The sequence below is a fragment of the Patiria miniata genome, unplaced genomic scaffold, assembly GCF_015706575.1.
Source record: "Patiria miniata isolate m_02_andy unplaced genomic scaffold, ASM1570657v1 HiC_scaffold_25, whole genome shotgun sequence".
In the NCBI taxonomy this organism is placed as follows: Eukaryota; Metazoa; Echinodermata; class Asteroidea; order Valvatida; family Asterinidae; genus Patiria; species Patiria miniata.
The window spans coordinates 9,164,970-9,186,677 of record NW_024037064.1 but is presented as its reverse complement, the minus strand read 5'-3'; the positions used below and the strand labels follow the sequence as shown (position 1 = coordinate 9,186,677).

Here is a 21,708-nt window from a genome sequence, read left to right as displayed (position 1 = left end):
GTATATGCGCAATCCCATGATCTACACCAGGAAATAACGTTAAAAAAAACTTAACACAGAAAGAAATGACGCCTACATCTGGCTGTGAATATGAGAAAAGTACTGGAAATAGATTCATTGCACAGCCCGGGAACCTATCCTCACGTCCCGATGTTGTTTGTAAAGTGATCGAGACCGGTGTAATTTAGGTCAACTCGGTCGGTAGGGCAGAATGTGCCTCCATCGTAATATCTATATTTTCCTTCAATCTGGCAGAAATGTTAATTGTCCGTTACTTAAATATATTACGTCATTTGTTGAATTTGTTTTATGTAGGCTATTCGGTAAATTTATAAAACAGTGAACCTTATCGGCAAATGAAAACCTTTTGAAATAATCAGTTTACATTGTTAAATAATGATAAATAAAATAAACTGCAATCACAAATATTTAAAAATACCCTAAAATTACAAATATTAAAAACTGCACAATAATATCAATCCCTTTCAATTGACAGGGTTTCTCCCTCCTCCAGGACCGAGGGCTGGGAGTATTAAAACAATATTAAACTAAAGTATGAATTTGCGTTTTGATGCTCGAAATACGATCAAGAATTATTCAATCTATCCACGAATCTATTTTCAAGGATTTTTTAATTTAAGAATCAGACTTTAGAAACACCAGTGCTATAGTCCATACAGTACAGCCACACAAAAACAATAAATTCTTATCATTACATGTAAATGGGTCTCTGATAATAAATATTGGCAGCTCGTTTTTATATTTTTTTTGGCGGGGGGGATTTCAACTATTTCAGGCCTTGCTTTAGAAGATGTGATTTGGAAGATGTCCACTGCATGCCCTCTCCCTCATCACAAAAACACAACTACACGGAACCAGTTTGAAATTAAAAACAAAACCATATTCCAATAGATACATGTATAATATACAGATACGGCCTTCATGTGCAGTGGCGGCGTTATGGGTGAGGGGATCAACATATTTATTCGGTTTATATCCTTCGCTGTTTAGAATCAGAACTAAAGTTCAAAGTAGAGAGAGCATTTATCATTTTGAATGCCCCCAAAACATTTATTATTTGCCCCCCATTTGCCCTTTACCCGCCACTGCTCATAATGTCATACGTCAAAAATGGAAATATTTTAATGACATGATTCGTTTGCATTCAAAATATAAAAAAGAAATGCATAGTACTGGTACCGGAAAACCACAATATCACACAGGGCTTCAAGTTACTACATGATGTTGTAAAGTTGGGTGGAAAATTGCCAATATTGGCCTACTCTTATCTTGCTTTTTTCATCTGAAACATTTTTTTCCAGCACAGGCAACACTTTTTACAGACCATGCACAATGTAAGTTGGCAGAAAGTTAACATGTTTTATCCACATGCTATGTTTACATATGAGTGATATATGTATAGAGCTGAGTAGACTAATTCTATTAGTTTTAAACACCTAAATTTACAAAACTAAGTTTTTAAGACTGATTTCGTAGGATCGGGTCACCAATGAGACTTGTATTGGCTCATAAGGTATCTTACGAAAACAGTATATTCTGACGATATAAAAAAAACATAGTGCCAAAAATCTACCATATTAAACTTATAATTATGCTATATATTTGTGTACATCCATCATGCTAACATCAACTAAAAAGGAAATGCTATTGCATAAAGCTTCACTTACTTTGTCGTACACTTACTTTGCTGTAAAGTGACACAAACCATTTGAACGATGATTATTTTATATTGTATCAAATCAACACCATGCATGCATATATACAGCGATGATAGGAAAAGATATATATATATTACATTTCTAATTATATCTTACGATATAACGTTTTTAACCAATCGGATATCCAGTAGTGTTGTCTCTTCTACATATAATTTCATGTTTTCTTGAAACTGATCAAACAATTCCATGATTTTGGTGCCAATTAACTCTCACAGTTTCTCGTTCGTGTCTTCGATCACTATCATTTCGTAGATGCTTTCATCCAGCTTGTGAATGGTGATAAAGTCCTGTGAAGAATTGAAAGAAAATATAGCCTTAAATGTTAGTGTTTGGTTTCTGTTGCCGGTCTAATATGTTGTGTCCTTGGGCACGTCATTTCACCCAACTTGCCTCTTCCCACGAGTATAAATCAGTACACTTCCGCCATCAGCTGAGGAGTGTAACCTATGAGTTGGACATGTATCCCATTCAGGGGAAATATTTATAACATGTATTCTCGGTTATGACTTTATGCAAGGGACGCAGTACCAAAGATAAACGCCGGCCTGATTAGCCGCAAGCTTTGGACAGTACTGCATTCTTTTGCTACTGACATTAAATTAGCGGTCCCTCCTTTTCATCAATTTTATCTCGAGCTGAGTGCGGTGGTAATAATGATCGAAACATCCAGACTTTCTGCTGGTAAATACTCTGCAGATTCACCAACCTCATTTCCAGATAGCATGTCATCCAATTGCTGATACAGACTCTGGAAGGCCGGTCGCTCCTGAGGAGTCTTCTGCCAACAGCTGCACATCATGTCATACCTGAAACACGCCAATCATGTAACCGATTAAGGAAAAAAAAGGGGAAATTATTTCGATCCTTTTGTATATTAAGCGGAAAGTACTTACAACTGTTTCTTGCAGTTTTTGGGCTTCGGCATACGATAGCCCTGCTGCAGTTGGTTGACCATTGCCTTTGTCTTCATCATTGGATACGGTCGTGCACCTGTCGAAAAAAGGGGTACATTGATTTTATTAATTTCTCAGTGGGCACTCACCAACGTACAAATAAAGCCCACATGGTCATCAATCTTTAAGGATGCTACGGTCCCAGTGTAGTTCCACACACGAAAGTTGATGTATAAACTCACCAAGCGTCACAATCTCCCACAGCAGAATCCCAAAAGACCATACGTCACTCTCTGTTGTGTACACGTCATCTAGAAGAGATTCCAATGCCATCCAGCGCATGGGAAGAGCACCCTATAAGCAGATATCAAAAAGTTTCTTTCACTCTACTTTTAGTGTAGCATAATAATATTCAACATCTCACAGTGCACTAGACTACTTTTTAAATTCTCTCCAATATACACGTCCCCCCTCAAAAAAACATGTCTGGTACCTGTGATTCTCGTTGGTAGATACGTGTGTTCATGACGTCACGGGCCAGTCCAAAGTCAGACACTTTACACACCATGTCATCTCCCACCAACACATTACGAGCGGCAAGGTCACGATGCACACACTGAGATAAACAAAAAATCACCCAACTTAGAGGAAACCAACCGCTTCACACACCAACAAGTGAGGCAACCACTACCTCAGACAAAAACACCTAAAAGCAAATGCTGAAATTCAGAATTTTGCTTGGCCAAGAAGGCCAGCCCCTTCGTAACTTTCTGAATGAATGATTCACTTGTGGATTCTGTTTAGCTCTCGCAATGACTGTCAACTGCGACATGGACTTGTCGGCGGGGACCAGCTTACTATAGGCTTGGCTGGTCTTGCTTTTAATGGAAATCAACATACTGTACCAAAAAAGCACACCGTACCTGGGCGATGCGGTACAGGTACGTGTTGTTGTTCTAGGGTTGATAGCGCGTACAGCACACTGTGCCATTTGCGCCATACGTGTTGTACACGACCTCACTTGAAGCCATCCTGAACCGACTTGTGAACAGTCATTGAGGGAAAACACATATATTTTTTATCCTCCATGGTGTAATGAAGAACCACATGGTCAAAGATAAGCTGATCAGCACAGTTTATTTTTAAACTCCTTTTCCTATAAAGAAAGGAACCGAAACTAAACGCAGCCGCGAAGGTGCACTGTGCGTTGCCAAACAATATTATTGCATGTGGATCGATAATCGGTATTTTAATGAAATTCTTTATTTCACCTTTTGAGATGATATGAATGCCATTCCATTTGCCACATCCCTGGCAAACTTGACCAATGTCCGAGACAGTAATTTGCTCAGGCCGGGTAGGTTGGAGTAGACTGTCCCTGGATCTTTGTCTCGATACTCCATCAGATGCTTCTTCAGATCACCCATAGCAAGGTATTCAACGATCAAATACACGGGATCTAAAAAACAAATGAACAAATTATGGTCACCGAGACCCGGAACACCACATAAATATATTGTTACATTACAGGCCATAATGCTTGCGAGTTAAAGACTTCTCCCCGCAGTATAAATATGACTAATTCAAATTACCTTTCTCTTTGCAATGTCCAAGAAGTTTAACAACATTCGGGTGACAGCCAACTTTCTTCATTAGCTCCAACTCTTCAAGAAGCTCCACCTTAGCGTGATCGCCACCGCCCTCTATCGTCGTACGGAATGAAAGTTAATGAAACTCCTTGAAAACAAAGTAACTGAGTGGACACACAAAACATAACTTTCACCGAAATGTTCACAATTATTTTCCCTTTCATTTACAAATTGACAAATATACCTTTGAGAGTTTTCACGGCCACTTTTGTCCTTTTCCCAGTTTTCTCGATTCCAAGAGCCGTGCCCAGCAGAACTCTCCCAAACGCGCCCCGTCCCAGCTCTTTCTCAATGACCACGAGATCTCGCGGGAATGCGAGGTCAGGCCCAACATTGCTGTACACTTCGGCTGTTGATGTCCGGGACGCTTCACCACCCTCATCTCTAATGCTTTCATAGACTGCGACAGGGCTGGGCGTAGTCATTGGAAGTTCTGGAATTGTATCACCAAAAAATAATAATAGGCCTAATTGAGTTAAAGGGACCACACCGCGTTGCATCCTGTGAATCGGTTGGGGTTTGGAGCACTGGACTATAAAATTTCAATCATATAGCTGGCAACTAACCTCAGCACTTGGATTTTCCAGGTACTTTTAAACAAGGACAACATTTTAACAAGGATGGACTGAGTAGATGTGGTCAAAACTATGAAATGTTTTACATGCTGTCTCATCTGAGGTAATTGAAGGTCAAGAGGAACTTGCCTTGATTCTGCTCACGTTTGGGTGTTCTCTTATGAGGCCCATCTTGATTCAGGTGATCCCTGCATTATGAATCAAAGGATTGTCTTCAGAAAAAACTAAGAAAATACACAGGAGGCAAAGGTTTTCTGCCGACCACGGAAAGGTTGCTGGATCAAAGTCCCTCCTTGCTATCAAATAATTTAAGATGGGGGATGAGCAGTCCCAGCTGACGTCATATATCTCATGTTGCTCGTTCGCGACATACCACATTATCACACACGCGTTTAACATTTGCACAAGTACTTTTGCAATGCGTCTCAAACCACACTTACCCATCGTGTTTGATTGTTTGATGAAGTCCATCTCTTTCATGTTGTACTTGATGTCGCCTCTTCATGATGTAAAACATGATACCACTAACGAGAACTCCACCGATAAAAGCCGCCACCACTGCTCCGACTATCACGCCAACTGAAGTAGGTGAAGGTGGAGCTACAATGAACGATACATCTTTTTTATTATTATTTACAATGCAAAACGAGTTTTTGAAGTTCAACTCAACAAAAACAACAATATCATGTACACTTATCGACACAATTTTATGATTTCAACCTTTCAGATAATGTGGGCTTATTATGACTGAATTGAATTGCATCATTCACAATCAGACGAACCTAATTAAAGATATAATTATGACCATCTTCATTACGTTTGTAGTCCGTATAAAGTAACTGACTAAGGATTTCCCACAATTCTTATCAAGGAAACTGCTCTGACACAACATAAACATACAGTTAGCTTCAGATGTGAGAAAACCCAGGAATATTGAGGAAATTCCCAAAATCAGGTACTAAAAGGAACCAATTATCAAATTGACCTCGTCAGGATTTGAACATGGGTCTCGGAAATGGTAGGTGGAAAAGAATACAGCTGCGCCAACCTGACTCCTCAATCAGCCTAACTGAGAAGAATGACAGCGAAACCTTATTACTTTGTATAAACTTTTTTGATACCCAAAGTTCAGACCCTTCCCCGCTGATGTTCATTTCTAAAAGGGTGTATAAGTTTGGCTTTTAAACGAATTAGTTTCAAAGCCAATTGGATCTACCTGTAGATTTTATAGTTGGATGCATTGCCTTTGACGGAACTTCCGTTGTTCTCGGTAATTCTGTACTCAATTCTGGGGGAAAATATCAATAAAATTTACAGTCAAAATAAAGGAAAACAGTTTAACATGAAAAGCAAGTGTACCATAATGACTGTTATTCTATCTACAAACCCATCTTGATCCCATTAAAATGATGATAATAATGCATGTCAACCTTTAAGTCGTTTATTCATTTTTTTATTTATTTTTTGGAAAGTCGCAAACACAGCAAGGATCGACACGTCGAATCTATCATTTCTTCTAAGAACCTCTGCCATACAGTGAAAAGGTGGCAGCTTCTTTACAATCATAATTATAAATGCAACCTTCAAGGATTTGTTCATCAATGCTTCATAAGGTTTGTTCAAATTGAAAGCACGATAAGCCATTAATTTGTTAGCATGCTAGATCCAGATAGACGGGGCCGCATTGTGTGGAACATATATGATGAACTACGTAGACCTACCTGGGCATATCTGCTGAGCAAACGTGTCTGTTCCTGTTCCGATTGTGTTTGTAGCGTTACAACTGATTACAGCGCAATAGTTCGGTGTGAATTCTACAGATCCTGGACTGTTGGGGAATGTCTTCAGAACGTCAGTGCCGTTCCGAATGATCTGATGGGTTGTGGCCAGTGGGTTGGCATCTGATGAACATGTTATCTGACCACCACTGTAGTCAACTTTGACAACAGGTGCATCTGGAGGGGAAATGGATGGATATTGTTGTCACGCGGTTTGGTTAATATGATATGTTGTACATTTGGAAACAATACAAGAATATGTGGCAACTAAATGAGCTAAAAATAAAGATTGTCAAAATCATCACAGTCAATTTTGTTGGCGGAAAACACAGGAAAACAGAACCAATTAAGAGCATCTGAAGTTGCCTTTAGGTAAACACCTTCGTCAAGTATTGTTTGATGAACCAATGTATTTGTTGGTGTTTACAATTGTGTAAACACAATAATGTTCATACTGGTACTCATATGGATAATTGTTGGTTCTATGCCTTTCTGATTTAAATGTATTTAATTCTAGTGGTGACATTGTTGACCTCCCTTAGGTCTACTTGTCCACTTCATTTATACTTACATTGTACATTTAGAGTGAGCCCTCCTGTTTTTGCCGTGGCGACCTCCTGTCCTATTGTGCGGCATTCTAGACGATCTCCATCGTCTGGAATTGTTGGAGTGAATGTCAAAGTGCCCACCGTAGTGAAGGTATCCCCATTATTAGTGGCTGGATCCTCAGAAACACCCGCTGTGATTTTGATGTCATCTTTGTACCATTCTAGATTGACTGCAGGTCTGAAGCCGCTCGCTGTGCATCTTAACACACTTTGCTCTCCTGCTATCAGTCTGATAGGAGTCACTGATGGATCACTGTTCAGTGTGGTGGTAGGTTCATTGCCTTCAACTGGATATAAAACAAGTCATAAAGAGTTCAAATAGCAAGAAACCCTTGAACAGTTTGTTTACGGGGGATGGATACAGTATAGTACATTTGACAATCTCAATGGACTTCATTTGAAAGGTATTCTTTGCTGCCGTACAAATTAAACATGTGAAACTGACACTAATAGCCAGAGGGCAAACCATGCCCCAAAAAATACATTATGTTCACATCACTGTGTATGAAGCCCTCAAAGGCAGTGGCGTCACCAGACTTTTCAGTCTGGGGGGGGGGGCACAGGGGGGCACCAGCATTTGATGGGGGGGGGACTTAGGTGGATACGGATCGCCGTCCTGGGGGAGGGGTCTAAGGGGATTTTTTGGAAAATTTTCGCATACGGAGGATGGGCTAGATGCAAAATGGTGCCACATTTGATGCTCATTTGAAGAAAATACGAATTACTGTGCTTCTTTGTCCTTATGAAAAACCAACTCAGATGATGGGAGTTGAATATAACAAAATATATATATATTTTTTTACCAACCCAAATCTCAGATGGGGGGGCACTCGGGGGGGCACTAGGTTTTCCAGGGGGGGCACGTGCCCCCCCCCCCCCCCTGCCCCCCCCCCCTTGGCGACGCCACTGCTCAAAGGGCAACAGACACAGTATTGAATCTCTCTGTGAACACACACACACGCATTAATGACATTAAAACAATTAAAATAAATACATGTACATTTTGTAACTCATGTACACGTCTGACACTCACTTTCAACAGTCAAAGTTGCTGATCCTTGATCTGACGGCAAGGTGCATGTGTAGGTTCCTTCATCTTCAACCTGAGCATTGCTAACTGTGAGGTCCATCTGGGGATACTCATTGGATACTATGCCAAAATTCGTGTATTTAGCAAATTCAGGTGCAGTGTAAATCCCATTTTGCTGGGTACCAAAGGGTACTCCACCCTCACTCCACAGAGCAGCACCAGAACCTGGTGAAGTGTACGCAGGGTTACTGCAAGTCAGAGTGGCTGCACCACCAAGCAAGGCTGCCGTGTCACTTGGTCCAACAGCATCTACAGAGGTTGCTGGTTTTTTATTGGAGAAAACAAATCGAATCAGCATAACAATCTATGATGTAAATGAAATTCTGAACATCAATGAAGAAGGCATCACCCACGCACAGATGCATCTAAATATTGGTTTTGTTAGGTTTTTCAGCTGCAACGAGTTCGAGAGATTTCTTATATTTTATGAGCTCATAGTTTATTATTTTCGTAAATGTCAAATGAAAAAAAAACAAGATTTAAGTTAGCTAAAGAACAAGGAAATCATAGGGCTACTCATATTTTTTATTTTGGTATCTCATTTCATTCGGTCGAGGGATAAGGATTATTAATGTGCTCCCATAAAACTTCTTGTAAAGTGTCCCGATAAAGTACCAAAATTGTTCTGTAAGATATCCAGGGCAACCGTTCAAACCGATTGAAAAACACTAGTTAACATGCAATTTGGTAATTATGTTTTTAAAACATTATAAAGCTTGCCTTTTTGATCTGGAACACAATCAATCCAAGATCCAATCCAATCAATCCAATCAAGATCATGGTACTCCACCCCTCCCTCCCCAGTACACTGAATATCCGGACTCCAGAAAGATGAGAATGCAGGCACCCTTACAAGAATTGTCATTTCCCCCTCCGCGAATGTTGGCAACAAATTTCAAGAAATTCAGGCTGTCTGTACTATTTTGGGGAATATTTTTATTTGGCATTTCATATTTAGGATGCATGCTAGACACACCTTTTGATGCAAGTGCAACCTAGTTCAGTTCATTTATTAGGTGTTGGGCCTTGAGCCCAACACCTATTGTTATTGTAAGAATTTACTATTTTTGTTCTCCTCAGCAAATTCTTCTCCAGAACTGTTTGTCAAAATGAAAACATATATGAACTTCAATTGTCAATACATGAATGCACAACCCACTGAAGATGTGCTTTTTGCAATTGCGTCATCAGGACGTCATCATGGGTCACGTGACGTCACTTCAAAAAATAATAAATTTAATCTTTGAAATTCAATATAAAATTAACCATGAGAGACCGGAATTTGAATTTTCCGGGAATCGACATGATAATAATATGATCTTCATTTTATCTTGTGCGTGTCAAAACACGTGACCCTTCCTTCCGATCGAAACCGAAAATGCCTAATAATGTAAAAGTGGAAAAAGATATGAACTCGCTTTCAACGGTGTTAGCTTGTAAGTGGGTTGACCTTTCAAAATATGATCAATGACGCCATGAAGTTTTCGAGCGCCCTCTAGCGGCAGGTTAAAAAATGTCCAAAACACATTTTCAGCTGATGTCTGTGGCGAAATGTGCGTTAATCGCTTCAAATGCATATACATGGTGACCTTAATGCAGACAAGGCCTGGGCGCGAAAAAAAATGATTATGTCATCAGACCGGAAGTTACAATGAAAAAAACTCTTTTCCTTTGAAAAGTGCTAAAAAAATCAACCGTCAGAGATAGGATCAAGTTCTGTGCTTTAAATGGCACTTTAATAATAGGTCTTTAACTTTTCCAGGTTTCTTTTCAATAAGTAAACTTGGAGATGTCCTGCAGCCCCCTTGAAATTTGAAGTTGACAACGGCTACGCCTGAAAACGTTCATTGAATGCAACGTACATTGTACTGTGTGTTGTACATGTACATATATTGCGTTTGTACTAATGATTGCGTACAACGGGGAACCCCTTCCAGCGTGCTCGCCTCGTAAGTGCCTGACTTTCGACTGTTTTATGTTTACTATTGAGCAACATGCATTGGTTGTTTCATGGATCAATGTATTCTTAAGTGTTTACCAGTGTTTTACATACGTTTATATGACAACTTAACGCAAGCACATTTTTTGAGTTTTGATGACGTTATATGAAACTCAAAAGTTGGGCTCGCAAAAGCGCCCATCAACATCAAAAATCAACATTTAACAAGCAACAACCAACAATAACATCAACATTAACATCAACATCAATAATCAAAAAACAAAAATCAACATCAAAAACACAAACATGAAAAGCCCAACACCGTGTTTGTTCCTACATACTCTAGTTTTCCACTAGTTCACTTCATAGGAAATAACAGTACCAGTAACTATGAAGCGTTCATTGAATACCAGGTTAACATGCAGACTTACCTGAAAACGCAAGAAGCCACAAGCACAACAACGGCCCAGCACTAAAATCCATTCCCAATTCAAAAACGACAAATCACACTGTGACCTGCATGCGTGGAGTTCACGGACATGTAGGCTATTATAGCTATGATACGCATATACTACTTGTGGATACACAAGTGTACAAAATGTTCAACGTATATATTTATACTGCAGTACAAGTCATCATAAAGAACTAACTATATCGACCAATAACAAGAATTGTAAATGCGGAACCAATCTGTCTGTCACTTATAATAAACTTTGAACTCTTTTCAAATAACAAGTCAGCCCTTTATTGTATTCATAGTTTTTTATGCGTGTCGGGCAAGTCTATACGCAATCCCATGATCTACACCAGGAAATAACATGAAAATATAACACAGAAAGAAATGACGCATACTCTGGCTGTGAATATGAGAAAAGTACTTGATGGAGATTTACTGCACAGGATCCGATCCTCACGTCCCGAGGTTGTTTGTACAGTGATCTGGACCGGTGTAATTAAGGTCAACTCGGTCGGTAGGACAGAATGTGCCTCCATCGTAATATCATGTCTATATTTTCCTTCAATCTGGCAGAATTGTTAATTGTCGGTTACTTAAAAATATTACGTCATTTGTTGAATTTGTTTTATGTAAGCTATTCGGTATATTTATAAAACAGTGAACCTTATCGGCAAATGGAAACCTTTTGAAATAATCAGTTTACATTGTTAAATTAAAAAAAAACTACAATTACAAATATTTAAAAATACCCAACTACTCCCTATTACAAATATTAAATACTGCACAATCTCGATCCCTTTCAATTGACAGGGTTTCTCCCTCCTCCAGGGGCGAGGGCTGGGAGTATTAAAACTATAGTTAAACTAAAGTTTAAAGAAAATGTGCAGTTTGGTGCTTGAAATACGATCAAGAATTATTCAATCTATCCACAAATCTATTTTCTAGGATTTTTTAATTTAAGAATCAGACTTTAGAAACACCAGTGCTATAGTCCATACAGTACAGCCACACAAAAACAATAAATTATTATCATTACATGTAAATGGGTCTCTTATAATAATTATTGGCAGCTCCTTTTTATCTTTTTTTTGCGGGGGGATTTCAACTACTTCAGGCCTTGCTTTAGAAGTGTGATTTGAAAGATGGCCACTGCATGCCCTCTCCCTCATCACAAAAACACAACTACAGGGAACCAGTTTGAAATTAAAAACAAAACCATATTCCAATATATCCATGTATAATATACAGATACGGCCCTCATGTGCAGTGGCGGCGTTATGGGGGAGGGGATCAACATATTTATTCGGTTTATATCCTTCGCCGTTTAGAATCGGAACTAAAGTTCAAAGTAGAGAGTGAAATGTTGGTTCTGTGCAAGTTGGCACATAGCATTTATCATTTTGAATGCCCCCAAAACATTTATTATTTGCCCCTCTCCCGCCACTGCTCATAATGTCATACGTCAAAAATGGAAATATTTTAATGACAGGATTCGTTTGCATTCAAAATATAAAAAGAAATGCATAGTACTGGTACCGGAAAATCACAATATCACACAGGGCTTCAAGTTACTACATGATGTTGTAAAGTTGGGTGGAAAATTGCCAATATTGGCCTACTCTTATCTTGCTTTTTCATCTGAAACATTTTTTCCAGCACAGGCAACACTTTTTACAGATCATGCACAATGTAAGTTGGCAGGAAGTTAACATTTTTAGCCACATGCTATGTTTACATATGAGTGATATATGTATAGAGCTGAGTAGACTAATTTTGTTAGTTTTGAACACCTAAATTTACAAAACTAAGTTTTTAAGACTGATTTCGTAGGATCGGGTCACCTATGAGACTTGTATTGGCTCATAAGGTATCTTACAAAAACAGTATATTCTGACGATATAAAAAAAACACAGTGCCAAAAATCTACCATATTAAACTTATAATTATGCTATATATTTTTGTACATCCGTCATGTTAACATCAACTAAAAAGGAAATGCTACTGCATAAAGCTTCACTTACTTTGTCGTACACTTACTTTGCTGTAAAGTGACACAAACCATTTGAACGATGATTATTTTATATTGTATCAAATCAACACCATGCATGCATATATACAGCAATGATAGGAAAAGATATATATATATTACATCTCTAATTATATCTTACGATATAACGTTTTCAACCAATCGGATATCCAGTTGTGTTGTCTCTTCTGCATAAAATTTCATGTTTTCTTGAAACTGATCAAACAATTCCATGATTTTGGTGCCAATTAACTCTCACAGTTTTTCGTTCGTGTCTTCGATCACTATCATTTCGTAGATGCTTTCATCCAGCTTGTGAATGGTGATAAAGTCCTGTGAAGAATTGAAAGAAAAAATAGCCTTAAATGTTAGTGTTTGGTTTCTGCTGCCGGTCTAATATGTTGTGTCCTTGGGCACGTCACTTCACCCAACTTGCCTCTTCCCACGAGTATAAATCAGTACACTTCCGCCATCAGCTGATGAGTGTAACCTATAAGTTTCACATGTATCCCATTCAGGGGAAATATTTATAACATGTATTCTCGGTTATGACTTTATGCAAGGGACGCAGTACCAAAGATAAACGCCGGCCTGATTAGCCGCAAGCTTGGGACAGTACTGCATTCTTTTGCTAGTGACATTAAATTAGCGGTCCCTCCTTTTCATCAATTTTATCTCGAGCTGAGTGCAGTGGTAATAATGATCGAAACATCCAGACTTTCTGCTGGTAAATACTCTGCAGATTCACCAACCTTATCTCCAGATAGCATGTCATCCAATTGCTGACACAGACTCTGGAAGGCTGGTCGCTCCTGAGGAGTCTTCTGCCAACAGCTGCACATTATGTCATACCTGAAACATGCCAATCATGTAACCAATTAAGAAAAAAAAAGACACCCATTTTTTCAACTCTTTTTCATATCTTCTATCTTCAAAGGGGAAATAATTTCGATCCTTTTGTATATTAAGCGGAAAGTACTTACAGTTGTTTCTTGCAGTTTTTGGGCTTCGGCATACGATAGCCCTGCTGCAGTTGGTTGACCATTGCCTTTGTCTTCATCATTGGATACGGTCGTGCACCTGTCGAAAAAAGGGGTACATTGATTTTATTAATTTCTCAGTGGGCACTCACCAACGTACAAATAAAGCCCACATGGTCATCAATCTTTAAGGATGCTGTGGTCCCAGTGTCGTTCCACACACCCCAGAGTTGATACACTTACCAAGCGTCACAATCTCCCACAGCAGAATCCCAAAAGACCATACGTCACTCTCTGTTGTGTACACGTCATCTAGAAGAGATTCCAACGCCATCCAGCGCATGGGAAGAGCACCCTATAAGCAGATATCAAAAAGTTTCTTTCACTCAACTTTTAGTGTAGCATAATAATATTCAACATCTCACAGTGCACTAGACAACTTTTTAAATTCTCTCCAATATACACGCCCCCCTCAAAAAAACATGTCTGGTACCTGTGATTCTCGTTGGTAGATACGGGTGTTCATGACGTCACGGGCCAGTCCAAAGTCAGACACTTTACACACCATGTCATCTCCCACCAACACGTTACGAGCGGCAAGGTCACGATGCACACACTGAGATCAACAAAAAATCACGCAACTTAGAAGAAACCAACCGCTTCACACACCAACAAGTGAGGCAACCACTACCTCAGACAAAAACACCTAAAAGCAAATGCTGAAATTCAGATTTTTGCTTGTCCAAGAAGGCCAGCCCCTTGCCAGCATCTTGGTAACTGTCTGAATGACTGACTGACTGTTAATTGTGGATTCTGTTTAGCTCTCTCAATGACTGTCAACTGTGACATGGTCTTGTCGGTGGGGACCAGCTTACTCGGCTTGGCTGGTCTTGCTTTTAATGGAAATCAACATACTGTACCAAAAAACCACATCGTACCTGAGCGATGCGGTACAGGTACGTGTTGTTGTTGTTGTAGGGTTGATGGCGCCATACGTGCTGTCCATGACCTAATTTGAAGCCATCCAGAACCGACTTGTGAACAGTCATTTAGGGAAAACTTTTTTATCCACCATGGTTTAATGAAGAGCCACATGGTCGAGGATAAGCTAATCAGCACAGCCTATTTTTAAACTTCTTTTCCTATAAAGAAAGGAACCGAAACTAAACTTAACTCAGTGCAGCCGCGAAGGTGCACTGTGCGTTGCCAAACAAAATTATTGCATGTGGATCGATAATTGGTATTTTAATGAAATTCTTTATTTCACCTTTTGTGATGATATGAATGCCATTCCGTTAGCCACATCCCTGGCAAACTTGACCAGTGTCCGAGACAGTGATTTGCTCAAGCCAGGTAGGTTGGAGTAACCTGACCCTGGATCCTTGTCTCGATACTCCATCAGAAGTTTCTTCAGGTCACCCTTAGCAAGGTATTCAACGATCACATACACGGGACCTAAGAAACAAATGAACAAATTATGGTCACCGAGACCCGGAACACCACATGAATTTATTGTTACATTAAATTTATTGGCCATAATGCTTGAGCGTTAAAGACTTTTCCCCGCAGTATAAATATGACTAATTCAAATTACCTTTCTCTTTGCAATGTCCGAGAAGTTTAACAACATTCGGGTGACAGCCAACTTTCTTCATTAGCTCCAACTCTTCAAGAAGCTCCGCCTTAGCGTGATCGCCACCGCCCTCTATCGTCGTACGAAATGAAAGTTAATGAAACTCCTTAAAAAAAGTAACTGAGTGGACACACAAAACATAACTTTCACCGAAATGTTCACAACTATTTTTCCCTTCTGTTAGAAATTGACAAATATACCTTTGAGAGTTTTCACGGCCACCTTTGTCCTTTTCCCAGTTTTCTCGATCCCAAGAGCCGTGCCCAGCAGAACTCTCCCAAACGCGCCCCGTCCCAGCTCTTTCTCAATGACCACGAGATCTCGCGGGAATGCGAGGTCAGGCCCAACATTGCTGTACACTTCGGCTGTTGATGTCCAAGACGCTTCACCACCCTCATCTCTAATGCTTTCATAGACTGCGGCAGGGCTGATCGTAGCCATTGGCATCTCTGAAAGAGCATGTATAGAACAAATTAACAGGCCTACGAAATATATAAGGACTCACACCGCGTTGCATTCTGGGAACCGCTTTGGGTTTGGTACTTTGCACTGCAGTCATTTCTATCATAATTATAGCTGGCACCTGGCCTTGACACTTGGATTTTCAAGGTGTTGCCAGATTTAATAGTATTTTTTAGAACACAATTTTGACTGTCTAGACATGGTCAAAGCACTGAAATGTTGGAATGCATTTTCTCCAATCTTAGGTAATTGAAGTTCAAGAGGCACTTGCCTTGTTTCCTCTTCTCAAGTTTGGGTGTAACTTTAAAAGGCCCGTCTTGATTCAGGTGATCTCTGCAAAATAAATCAAAGGATTGACATCAGGTACTAATCGCATATTAATCTTATTCTTCCAGTTAAGTACATCCCTCTATAGTGGAGTATTGTCGTACTAATCAACGGCAACGTACCAATATGGGCTCCGTACTGACGCCAGAGAGTTCATGTTCATAACGCAGCGTGGTACGTTGCACTTAACTAAGAAAATACACAGAAGGCAAAGGTTTTCTGCCGATCACGAATAGGTTGCTGAATCAAAGTCCCTCCTTGCTTACAAAGACTTTGAGACGGGGCTGGATAAGCAGTCCCACTGTCAGCTAACGTCATACTCTCTCATCTTGCTGGGTTGCGATGTACCATATTATCACACACGTTTAACATTAGCACAGCCACATTTGCATTGAGTCTCAAACCTCACTTACCCATCGTGTTTGATTGTTTTATGAAGTCCATCTCCTATATGTTGTACTTGATGTCGCCTCTTCATGATGTAAAAAATGATACCACTAACGAGAACTCCACCGATGAAAGCCGCCACCACTGCTCCGACTATCACGCCAACTGAAGTAGTTGAAGGTGGAGTTCAATTCAACAAAAACAACAATATCACGTAAACTTATCGACACTTGATCAATTTTTATGGTTTCAACCTTTCAGAGAATGTAGGCATATTATGTCTGAATTGAATTGCATCATTCACAATCAGACGAACCTAATTAAAGATGTAATTATGACCATCGGAATTTCGTTTGCAGTCCGTTTTTTTGTATCTGACTAGGGATTTCCCACAATTCTTATTAAGGAAAACTGCTCTGACACAACATGAACAGTAGCTTCAGAGGTGAGAAAAGCCAGGAATATTAAGGAAATTTCCCAAATCAGACACTAAAAGGGACCCAATTATCAAATTGACCTCGTCAGGATTTGAACATGGGTCTCAGAAATGGTAGGTGGAGAAGAATACAGCTGCGCCAACCTGACTCCTCAATCAGCCTAACTGAGAAGAATGACAGCGAAACCTTATTACTTTGTATAAACTTTTTTGATACCCAAAGTTCAGACGCTTCCCCGCTGATGTTCATTTGTAAAACGATGTATAAGTTTGGCTTTTAAACAATTAGTTTCAACGCCAATTGGATCTACCTGTAGATTTTATATGTTGATGCATTGTTGCCTTTGACGGAACTTCCGTTGTTCTCGGTAATTCTGTACTCAATTCTGGTGGACAATATCAATCAAATTGACAGTCAAAATAAAGGCAAACAGTTTAACATGAAAAAGCAAGTGTATCATAATGATTGATATTCTATCTACAAACCCATCTGGCTCCCATTAAAATGATAATCATTAAGGTCGTTTTTCTTTTTTTTTTGGGGGGGGGGGGAGGTCGAACACAGCAAGGATTGAAACGTCGAATCTATCATTTCTTCTAAGAACCTCTGCCATACACTGAAAAGGTGGCAGTTTCTTTACAACCATAATTATAAATGCAACCTTCAAGGATTTGTTCATCAATGTTTCATTAGATTTGTTCAAATTGAAAGCATGATAAGCCATTAATTTGTTAGCATGCTAGATCCAGATAGACGGGGCCGCATTGTGTGGAACATATATGATGAACTGCGTAGACCTACCTGGGCATATCTGCTGAGCAAACCTGCCTGTTCCTGTTCCGATTGTGTTTGTAGCGTTACAACTGATTACAGCGCAATAGTTCGTTGTGAATTCCACAGATCCCGGACTGTTGGTGAATGTCTTCCAAATGTCAGTGCCGTTCCGAATGATCTGATGGGTTGTGGCCAGTGGGTTGGCATCTGATGAACATGTTATCTGACCACCACTGTAGTCTACTGTGACAACAGGTACATCTGGAGGGGAATTGGATGGATATTGTTGTCACACGGTTTGGTTCTTGTGATATGTTGTACATTTGGAAACAATACAAGAATATATGGCAACTAAATGGGCTAAGAATAAAGATTGTCGAAATCATCACAGTCAATTTTGTTGGCGGAAAACACAAGAAAACGGAACCAATTAAGAGTATCTGAAGTTGCCTTTAGGTAAACACCTTCGTCAAGAATTGTTTGATGAACCAATGTATTTGTTGGTGTTTACAATTGTCAAACACAATAATGTTCATACTGGTACTCATATGGATAATTGTTGGTTCTATGCCTTTCTGATTTAAATGTATTTAATTCTAGTGGTGACATTATTGACCTTCCATAGATCTACGTGTACACTTCATTGTACTTACATTGTACACTGAGAGTGAACCCTCCAGTTTTTGCCGTGGCGACCACCTGGCCTATTGTGCGGCATTTTAGGCGATCTCCATCATCTTCTATGGTTGGAGTGAATGTCAAAGTGCCCACCGTAGTGAAGGTATCTCCATTATTAGTGGCTGGATCCTCAGAAACACCCGCTGTGATCTTGACGTCATCTTTGTACCATTCTAGATTGACTGCCGGTCTGAAGCCGCTCGCTGTGCATCTCAGTACACTTGCCTCTCCGGCTATCAGTCTGATAGGAGTCACTGGTGGATCACTGTTCAGTGTGATGGTAGGTTCATTACCTTCAACTGGATATAAAACAAGTCATAAAGAGTTCAAATAGCAAGAAACCCTTGAACAGTTTTTCTACGGGGATGGATAAAGTATAATAAATTTGACAATGGACTTCATTTGAAAGGTATTCTTTGCTGCCATACAAATTAAACATGTGAAACTGACACTAATAGGGCAAACCGTGCCAAAAAAAAATACATTATGTTCACATCACTGTATGAAGCCCTCAAAGGGCAACAGACACAGTATTGAATCTCTCTGTGAACACACACACGCATTAATGACATTAAAACAATTAAAATAAATACATGTACATTTAGTAACTCATGTACACGTCTGACACTCACTTTCAACAGTCAAAGTTGCTGATCCTTGATCTGATTGCAAGAGGCATGTGTAGGTTCCTTCATCTTCAACCTGAGCATTGCTAACTGTGAGGTCCATCTGGGGATACTCAGTCGACACTATGTCAAAGTTAGCGTATTTAGCAAACTCCGGTGCAGTGTAAATCCCATTTTGCTGGGTACCAAAGGGTGCTCCACCCTCACTCCACTGTGCAGCACCAGAACTTGGTGAAGTGTACGCAGGGTTTCTACAAGCCAGAGTGGCTGCACCACCGCGCAAGACAGCCGTGTCACTTGGTCCAACAGCATCTACAGAGGTTGCTGGTTTTTGATTGGAGAAAACAAATCGCATCAGCATAAACGTCTATGATGTTAATGAAATGCTGAACATTAATGAAGAAGGCGTCACCCACACACGGGCGCATCTCAATGTTGGTTTTGCTGATGTTTGTTTTGTTTCGTGAATTTTATGCGCTCATAGTTTATTATGTTCGTAAATATCAAACGGGAAACACTTAGTTAGCTATAAAGAACAATGAAATCATAGGGCTATTCTTTTTCGATTTTTTTTTGTCCCATTTCATTCGGTCGAGGGATAAGGATAATTAATGTGCTCCGATAAAACTTCTTGTATAGCAAAAATGTTCTGTAAGATATTCAGGGCAACCATTCAAACCGATTTAAAAACACTAGTTAACATACAATTTGGTATTTATTTATTTTTTAATTATTATAAAGTTTGCCTTTTTGATCTGGAAAACCATCAATCCAGCATAATGGTACCCCACCCCTCCCCCCCCCCCCCAGTCCACACTCCACAAAGATGGGAATGCGGGCACCCAATAAAAGTCACACTGCCGAAACTCCTACTAAGAAGAATTGTCATTTCCCCCTCCGCGAATGTTAGCAACAAATGTACAAATAGAAATCAGTTTAAGAAATACAAATTTGCCAGGCTGTTTCTACTGTTCTGGAGAAAATGCTCATTTGGCAGTCATACTTCGGATGCACGCTGGACCTAACATGTAGACTTACCGGGGGAAAACGCAACAAGCCACAGGCAGCACAACGACCCTGCACTGAAATCCATGATACTCGTTATTCCCAATTCAAAGGCGACAAATCACACTGAGGCCTGCATGAGTGGGGTTTGACAGACATATCGTCGCAGAGCTGACAAACCGACGAATAAGCGAAAACCTTGTTTGGAGTAATTCGCGTTTGAAGTTGGACACTTCTCCGGGCGCCGTATTTTACCCTTAATGTTTCCATAAAAAAACTGTTAGTATATATTCTGAATAAAATATGAAACTAAGTATCCACCAGGTCACTTATTTAATCAGAGAAGTTGTGCGATATGGTTTTATTTGATCGTTAACGCATTCGTCAGTTTGTCAAATTACATTAATCGGCAATATCCGGTTGTTCTTCACACTGTTTGTATGCTATTCGTCAGTTTGTCGGATCGCGCGTGCACGCACGCGCAATCCGACAAACTGACGAATAACATTCGTTGGTACTTTGAACGCACACCTTACATAAGCTGGTTACCAGCGAAATGTGTGTAGCTATTCGTCAGTTTGTCGGATCGCGCGTGCACGCACGCGCAATCCGACAAACTGACGAATAACATTCGTTGGTACTTGGAACGCACACCTTACATAAGCTGGTAACCAGCGAAATTTCGTATTCGTCACTATGTCAAATTATGGATTTGTTTTTGTGAGTGATTCGCCACAAGGGGGCTCTGAATCTCAAAATCCAGACAAATATTAAGAATTTTGGCATAAATACTTGAAAGAGCAACCTTCATAAGGCCTAAAAATAACAAAAAATCGAAATCGCCAAAATGGTCGATTCGCCGGTTTGTCAGCTCTGCGACGATATGTAGGCTGTTATAGCTATGAACGTGTATATACTAGTGGATGCATATGTGTACAAAAATGTAGTCATGTATATGTACTTATACATGTATACTGCAGTACAAGTCAACGAACTATATCTGCCAATAAGAGGAACTATGAATGAAATGCGCACATATCCGTTTGCCACTTGTAATAAACTTTGAACTCTTTTTAATAACATGTTAGCCCTTTATTGTATTCATGGTTTTGTCATGCGTGTCGGGCAAGTCTATACGCAATCCCTTGATCTACACCAGGAAATAACGTTAAAAAAAACTTAATAATGCAGAAAGAAATGACGCATACATCTGGCTGTGAATATGTTGTTTGTAAAGTAATCGGGACCGGTGTAATTAAGGTCAACTCGGTCGGTAGGACAGAATGTGCCTCCATCGTTACTTAAAAATATTACGTCATTTGTTAAATTTGTTTTATGTAGGCTATTCGGTATATTTATAAAACAGTGAACCTTATCGGCAATTGAACACATTTTGAAATAATCAGTATACATTGTTAAATTTAAAAAAAGAAACTACAATTACATTATTTAAAAAAACACAACTACCCCCTAAAATTACAAATATTAAAAAAATACACAACAATCTCGATCCCTTTCAATTGGCAGGGTTTCTGCCTCCTCCAAGGGGAGACGCCTTGGAGTAAGCTATAGGTAAACTACAGTTTGAAGAAATCAGTCAAAATAATAATTGCGCATTTTGGTGCTCGAAATACGATCAAGAATT

At 39.6% G+C, this 21,708-nt stretch overlaps 3 protein-coding genes across 3 annotated transcripts; all 3 read right to left on the bottom strand.

Annotated features, from left to right (window-relative positions):
• Positions 1-1,948: 1,948 nt before the first annotated feature.
• On the bottom strand, positions 1,949-4,167 carry LOC119733001 (tyrosine-protein kinase receptor Tie-1-like). Its single transcript, XM_038206581.1, has 7 exons — positions 4,161-4,167; positions 3,904-4,091; positions 3,126-3,248; positions 2,875-2,986; positions 2,633-2,729; positions 2,446-2,545; positions 1,949-2,026 (listed from the first exon to the last, which is right to left on the bottom strand). The coding sequence occupies exons 1-7, from the start codon at positions 4,165-4,167 to the stop codon at positions 1,949-1,951; spliced, it is 705 nt and encodes a 234-aa protein (XP_038062509.1).
• A 783-nt stretch (positions 4,168-4,950) lies between these two features.
• Positions 4,951-11,264, bottom strand: LOC119732999 (cell adhesion molecule 3-like). Its single transcript, XM_038206580.1, has 7 exons — positions 11,150-11,264; positions 8,276-8,593; positions 7,206-7,529; positions 6,578-6,811; positions 6,073-6,144; positions 5,297-5,435; positions 4,951-5,044 (listed from the first exon to the last, which is right to left on the bottom strand). Exons 1-7 carry the CDS (start codon positions 11,262-11,264, stop codon positions 4,951-4,953), a joined length of 1,296 nt encoding a protein of 431 aa, XP_038062508.1.
• A 2,469-nt stretch (positions 11,265-13,733) lies between these two features.
• On the bottom strand, positions 13,734-19,249 carry LOC119732998 (fibroblast growth factor receptor 1-like). Its single transcript, XM_038206579.1, has 11 exons — positions 19,065-19,249; positions 18,408-18,731; positions 17,782-18,015; positions 16,570-16,708; positions 16,101-16,162; positions 15,568-15,816; positions 15,329-15,439; positions 15,002-15,189; positions 14,228-14,350; positions 13,978-14,089; positions 13,734-13,834 (listed from the first exon to the last, which is right to left on the bottom strand). Exons 1-11 carry the CDS (start codon positions 19,159-19,161, stop codon positions 13,734-13,736), a joined length of 1,740 nt encoding a protein of 579 aa, XP_038062507.1. The 5' UTR covers positions 19,162-19,249.
• Between the last annotated feature and the right edge of the window lie 2,459 nt (positions 19,250-21,708).